Genomic DNA, 6891 nt, shown 5'->3' with positions numbered 1-6891 from the left:
TCAAAAGCAAGGTCAAGCCCCGTATACAAACGCCCATTGTCCTCATCCTCGGCCATCCTAATAAATATATAAATTTTTCACTTATTAGACAACATCGTCTATACATATGAATAAAAAAAACTAAAACCAAACATCTACAATTATAAACTGCAAAATATGAAAATACAATACTATTAGTATGCATTCTCCATCACAACAAAAAGCATCTATATGAAATACACACATTTTCACACTATGCATTAACCACCTACAAATTTTGCAAAAAAATCATCCTCATAATTTTACAATGCATTAACCATCTAAGAATTTTGCAATGCCTTCATCCTCACAATCTTGCATTCACCATACAGAAAAACTTCTCATACAATTCATATCTACATAACAAAAGAAAATTGACCAACATATATGCATTCACCAACATATCCTCACATATCTCGCAATGGTTTCACCCACACATCCTTTCATAAGCCTACTACTAAATCATATACTACTAAACAACTAAAACATCATAAAAAAATCAACACCAAAACCTAGGTTGTACCCAGTGCCAAAAATAGCTTCAAAAATAAAAAGGCATTTCGAAAACTAATCGGAGGGAATGGAGGAGCTTACTGGCCTCTTCGATTTGCCCCAAAGATCCGCGAAAATGGTGGAGAGAAGAGGGAGATCGAGGGAGGGGATCGGGAGGAGGAGAGAGGCGCCGCTCGCCTCTGTTCGACTCGAGGGGAGGAGGAAGAACGGGTTGGTGGGTGGGGTAGGGCCCGCCCGCAGCCACCAAGCACGAAAGGCACCTACCGCCGCCCGATCTGGCGGTAGGCTACTTAGACCTACCGCCACGGCCAATGGCGGTAGCCACTTATCCACGTCAGCAGGCAGACGGCGCCGTCGACGTTGACCCGGTCCCTACCGCCAGAGCTGGTGGCGGTAGGGTGTTCTAGCCTACCGCCAGCTCAGGTGGCGGTAGGAAAAGGGTCAGATCCAAAAAACTTTCCAAAGAGGGGTCAGATGCGGCTAAACATGCACAAAAGGGTCAAAACAGTGAATTTGGCCCCTTCTCGTCGGAGCAAACGACCACATCAACAAAGAGGCAGCACAAACCACAAACACATGCCTACAAACAAACATAGAAGTTCTCCATGCTCCAACTGTGAATATGGGAGGTCGGACGGATCATACTGATTTGACAGCTTCTGATTCATAGCATTCCAACAAGCACGGGCGATAAATCACATTAAAATACTTGCTATTTTGAGGAGCGGGGGGTGTTGCAGAAAATGACGATGCATCATACGTCCGCCAGGACTTGACAAAATCCCATTCCCTGTCTGTCGTTGCCATTGCAACGGCAACAGCGAGTAATTTGCTGGAGCACATTCGCTATGTGGGTCATCGGCGGATTAGAGTGGGTAAATGGAGACGCCCTACACGCTTCTGTAGTCAATGGCAGTGACTTCCTCCTCAGGAGCATCAAGATCATTGTACCTGCAAGCAGGATCGATAACAGGTTATGCGATGCTCATGGAACGGACAAGTGCAGCGTGGAAATAGATTCAATATTATTTTTACAGAAGAGATTGCTTCCACAAGAGTGAGATATACAACAGAGTGATGATGATTCATCGTTCTCAACAAAAATGCATGAGGCCAAACTAGTACAGAGTAGCAATTCTGCTAAATGAAGAATCGTTGGTGGTTAAGTATGAAAACATACAAAGGCTGAAGATAAAATTCAGCATAGCAACAAAAGAGCCGTTACATGTAACACAAAGCACCTCAATAAAGATTTTGGAATCTTGCTTATCTAATCCTTGAGAAAGTACAGAAAACTAGAGGAGTATCACTGACCTTCGCAAAGGACGAGGATCAAGCGGAAAATGCGGATACATGGGCATCATTGGTTCAGGCATCAAAGGTTTCTTCTTATGCTGAGCACCATTCGGTCTTGGAGGTCTTTGCTCTCGCATCATTTGAACGGCCATATCTGGTGGTATAGGAACAAATGGTCCCAATGGGCTAAAACAAGGGCAGCCAATGTTAGCACTCTGCCTGCACTTCATGCGCCTTTCCATAAAAAGAAAATAAGTGAATTAATAGTTAATCAGCATAACATAACCTACCCAGCACCAGGCAGAGGGACTAGAACTGTTGGAGGGGCGTCAGGGATAAGTGGGGCATCTGAACCCTGCTCATCTGGTATTCTTCTCATTCTGCCACTGTCCTGCATATAGGACATGGGGTTTAAACAAAAAATTGTAACACTGCAGCTTTATCATTTCAATAAACATGACTGCTGCTTCGCATGTAATTTCAATGAAGGCGAAAATGGCAATGCAAAACACAAGCAAAAAGGTTACCGGGGTTGTGATGAAACCTGAATACTATCACAAGGTACAAGAAATTAAAAGTTTGCAGAAAGTAATATGTAAACTTCGTAAACCATACGAATAACTAATTGTTAACATTTTCTGGTAAAAACTGGTTACAAGTAAACTTCAGGTAACCGGATATGGAAGGCAATCTTCTCTTTTACATTGACCTTTTGTTATTTTGACAACAAAACGGTATGCAGGAATAAGTAGCTACTTTATTTCTTACTTCCTCCGTTCCAAGATATTTGAAGTTTTAGGTTTGTCCTAAGTCAAACTGGTAAAATTTTGTATAAACTTGATCAGACTTAAGGAAGTTTGACTTAGGATAAACCTAGAAATTTTGAAATGGAGGGAGTATCTACAAACAGCACCTGTCCTAATTTGTTGTCTGTATTCCAAGAAATCTGAATAGATAGCTAAATGTACCAAGCCACTAAATAACTAAATGATGCGAAGATTCTTACTTGTTCAGATTTCTGCATAACTGGCTTTCCACCTGGGGCATTTGGATCACTGCACCAAAAAGAAATTACATGAGAAAAGTCATAACACGTTTGAAAATTGTTTTAGCTGTAGTTTAATCTGATTATACTGAAACATACTTCATGTAATTTTGGAAATAGATATCATCTTGGACACTCAAAGTTAACACAGAGACCAAGTCAGGATGCTTGAGCTTTAGATGCTTGTGAACAAACTCGGGAGCATGGAAAACTTTTGTACAGCCCATGGCTCCACACCCATACTTATAGCCATAATTCTCATCCATAATTTTCTTGACATAAGGTGCCAGAGCTTCAACAGTTGCTGCATCAATTTTGTCCTTGGCAGTCAATACAACTAGAGGATCCTCGCCATTCACCAGTCTTTCGTGCCAGAAGGAATCCAGTTTTTTCTCCCAATCAGCAGCACTGATGTTAAACGCATCGGCACTTTTGTTGTCGGCTCTCACATGACGAAAACCATTTGCGTTTCTCCTCTCAGACATGCCATAGTAATCAACACCATGGACACGCCATAAGTAGGTAAGGAGAGTGTCAAGGAGCTCAACACCATCAAGGCCCTTGACAGTAGTTAAGCCTCGGATAATGACTAAAGGCCCTGCGGATCCAACATGTGATCTGTCATCATCTGGCTTGCCATGATCACCACCAATTGACAGAATGTTTCCGACAATACCCTTCTCCGAGTCAAGCTTTCGCACTAAAGCTAGAGTTTGATCTATGTCAGTTTGAATTCGTCGATACTTTGAACTGACCGGATGAGCTTTCGGAGCAGTTGAAAGTGGTCCAGATTCTTTTGGGGGACCTCTTCCATTCTTTCTTCTCTTGTTACCATAATCTTCACCATTCCCAGAGCTTCCACAGTTGTCATTCCCTGATTTGCTTGATCCATCAGCAGTCATTCCAGGACCACTGGACCAAGACAATCAGGATATCAGCAAAACTAGCAAAATTGTGCAATATATGTAACACAAAATTAGATAGATAGGATTAGAGATGCATCTCACAGGTCCAAAGTTCCACTTCGCAAATCAAGAATTAAACTCTTCGCTGCAGCCTTACAAAACTCATTCCTCCTGAGTTAACAAAATAAGACATGCCAATGATCAGCAAAATTCAACTACCAACAAGAAAAGCTCAACTGAAAATAAGTAGAAAGCATACATAAAAATAAGACATACAACTGTTTCATCTAGTCATGAAGTGTTACAAACATTTTTGGTGCTACTCAACACAGATCGGAGTACCAAAATTTGTGACGGTAAGCAAACTATTTTCAGAAAGAGAGGTAGCAAACGTTTCACCTTTCAATAACAGATAATAAGCTTGTTGGGTGGTACTTCTCTTTCAACCTGCAATTACAGTCAAAAGAAAGAAAAAACCATTAGTTCCTTGAGAGCGTAAAGCTAACGCCTCTAGATGAAAACATTTTAACATACCTAGTATCATCCTTATGGAGATCAAAATAGGCATGTTTCTGTGTAGTAATGTATGCTGTCTTGTATTCTTGGTACCTTGTTAACCATGGAAGGTTTAATCAATCAATTAGGTGGTTCTCAACTGAAAGGGGTTCTAGTACCAGTAGCTCAAAGTAAACTTCTGTTCGATTCTGTTGATTACCTGCTCTCAGCTTCAGCTGGTGAAATATCATCTTCAAGAGCTAGGATAAACTGTTTGTACGTCATTAATCCTTTTCTGAAAATATTCAGAATCATATACAATCACATGCAGTGCAAGTATTGCCTATCAGGGATTCAAAATGGAAACAGAAGTAACCCAAGAGAAAGAGAAAGATAAACAATATAGACATGGCTTGAGAACTTAGGAACTAACATTATAACATACTAAGCAGATCAAACCTATCGGTTATAAGGCAACAATTTCTATACCTTTGGGTTATATTTTGAACCTTACTGGAAGCACCATAGCCAGAGTTAGGCCCATCTGAAATAACAGCAAGTAATACATGATGTGAAAACGCATGAAGCTTGTCTGCTAACACTAGCTGTTGTTTCCTTCTGCATAAGCAGGCTGGCAGTAGAACAGATTAATTCACATGCTTGATACTAAGAATCCAGATGTTGAGGTAAACCCAGAAGTAACAGAACATATCATGTTGACACCACAGGTCTCCCATTTTCCTTTTCCTAAAGTGCACTAACAAAATTAGTGATGTTGACTCCAACTTCTCAAACGCCTAGGAACTAACTATCATACACTTGATTGATCGGGGCAGTTGCTCAAGCTAGGAAGCCCACAAGTCAATAGCTTCAGTTATAAAATAGATACCGTGCATAGTGTACAAACTGTACAACACCATAGTGTGCATAGTGCACGAGATTGAGGGCAGAGCTGACAAATTGTACAGCACCATCACATAGCCCACATACGGATTATCAAACACGCGAAAAGCTTAAACCCCCACAACCCTTTCAAGTCACGTGCTTGAGATGGAAGGCCGTAGGTGAGTGCTCCAAGAGCGAGCAGCTCAACAGACAGCCAAATCACACATGATAGTTACGTACAAGTCTTTGGGCACAAGAATGACAGATGGCAAACAAGTTTTTCATTGACCTCAAATCAAACCCACATGTTTCAAGGTGAATGTGGATCAGCAAGGTCTGACAGCTTAGCCTCGATCAGGCCAAGCTATCGCTTCACTATCTCAAATCATACCACACACCCCGGCCCACAGGCCGAGAACCCTCAAAACTCTGTTTCGCCGATCACGCGAACTTGTCACAGACAGAGACAGAGCGAATCAGGTTGGAAATGCATGCGACCAAGACGTGAAAGCTCATCAGAGTCTGCTCACCTGGAGCGCGATGCCCGGCGAGCCTGCCACCGTCTCCGCCGCGCTCGTACCTACACCAAGCGCCGGCCAGGCACGCCCAGAAACACAGAGATTAGCTTAGAACCGCACGGCGCGGAAGGGCCCAAGTCCCGAAGCCTCACCTCCCGCCCCGCGGTGGGCTGCGTCGGCCAGCCCCATCGTCCCTTCGAGGCCGCTTGGGCGGGTCGGGGGACGGCGACCTCCTCGGCGGGGAGCGGCGCCGCCTCTTCCCGTCGTTTGATCGCGAAGGCGACCTCCGCCGCGGCGGGCCCATGATTTCTGCGGGGCTGGAGCTCCTGGAGGAGCGCGACGAGTCGCTCTCCAAGCGGTAGGTGACGCGCACGGGGCGGGAGGAGCCAACGAGGGGAGGGGGCGGGAGCGGCACGTGCACGCGCTCCGGCGACGGCTTCCCGCGTTCGCGTGGCGAGCGCGAGCGGCGGCGCGCGCCCTGGCCGCCTCCGGGGCTGGAGCTCCTCCCATCGCTGCGCGGCGAGTCGTCATCCATGCGGTGGCCGGCGACACGCTCGGGGCGGGACGAGCCGAGCGGGGGAGGGGGAGGGAGCGCCCGCGCCTGGGCCTGCGCGGCGTCCTTGGAGCGGGAGGCGAGGGCGTCGACGAGGCGCACGGGGCGGGAGGAGCCGAGCGGCGGGGGCGGCGGGAGCGGGGGGCCGTCGTCGTCGTCCGCTTCGTCGGCCCACGAGCGCGCGGGCCCGGGACGCGCGTGGCGATCGCCGGGCGGTGCGGCGAGGAGCGGGCGGACGGGCTGGTCTCCAGGAGAGCGCGGGACGTCCCACGTAGGCCACATTGGCGCGGGAGCACGGGGAGACGCCGGGGGGTTCGGGCTGTGACCGGTACGGCCGGACGGCGCGGCGGCCGGGGTTTAGCAGGCGGGGAGGAGGAGGCGTGGAGAAGAAGAAGAAGAACTGGGTGAGAGAGAGAGAGAGAGCCGGGGGAGGGAAAAAGCTGCAGAAACGGCAGGGTGAATAGGTGATCACGCACACAGCACACCACGCCCTGCGCCGCGGAGGGGTGCCAGGCTGTAGCACCTGGTGGGGGAGGGGGGGGGGGGGGGGGGGGGGGGGGTTTCGTGCGGGCCGCGTCGGGCTAACGGGCCTGGGCCGGGCCCGGTGGAAGAAATTGCATTGGATAGACACCAGTGAATGCAATGATGTCCTCAAACAAAGAA

General features: G+C 47.1%; 1 protein-coding gene across 1 annotated transcript; it reads right to left on the bottom strand.

Moving 5' to 3' along the window:
- Positions 1-1108: 1108 nt before the first annotated feature.
- LOC123133821 (serrate RNA effector molecule) lies at positions 1109-6669 on the bottom strand. The gene is made up of 12 exons (XM_044553225.1): positions 5828-6669; positions 5688-5737; positions 4762-4816; positions 4493-4567; positions 4312-4386; positions 4177-4224; positions 3880-3948; positions 2972-3784; positions 2834-2882; positions 2118-2218; positions 1846-2013; positions 1109-1482 (listed from the first exon to the last, which is right to left on the bottom strand). Exons 1-12 carry the CDS (start codon positions 6508-6510, stop codon positions 1422-1424), a joined length of 2247 nt encoding a protein of 748 aa, XP_044409160.1. The 5' UTR covers positions 6511-6669; the 3' UTR covers positions 1109-1421.
- Between the last annotated feature and the right edge of the window lie 222 nt (positions 6670-6891).

The sequence above is a fragment of the Triticum aestivum genome, chromosome 6B (assembly GCF_018294505.1).
Source record: "Triticum aestivum cultivar Chinese Spring chromosome 6B, IWGSC CS RefSeq v2.1, whole genome shotgun sequence".
NCBI classification, from domain to species: Eukaryota; Viridiplantae; Streptophyta; class Magnoliopsida; order Poales; family Poaceae; genus Triticum; species Triticum aestivum.
Note: the sequence above shows the minus strand (reverse complement) of the source record. Positions and strands in the feature narration are given on the sequence as shown.

Excerpts from the sequence above, each read along its gene's own strand:
- LOC123133821 (XM_044553225.1), bottom strand. The coding sequence starts at position 6,510 with ATGTGGCCTACGTGGGACGTCCCGCGCTCTCCTGGAGACCAGCCCGTC. Across the intron at positions 4,387-4,492 it reads CCAGCTGAAGCTGAGAGCAG|GTACCAAGAATACAAGACAG; the intron begins GTAATCAACAGA and ends ATGGTTAACAAG. Across the intron at positions 4,225-4,311 it reads CTCCATAAGGATGATACTAG|GTTGAAAGAGAAGTACCACC; the intron begins GTATGTTAAAAT and ends CTGTAATTGCAG.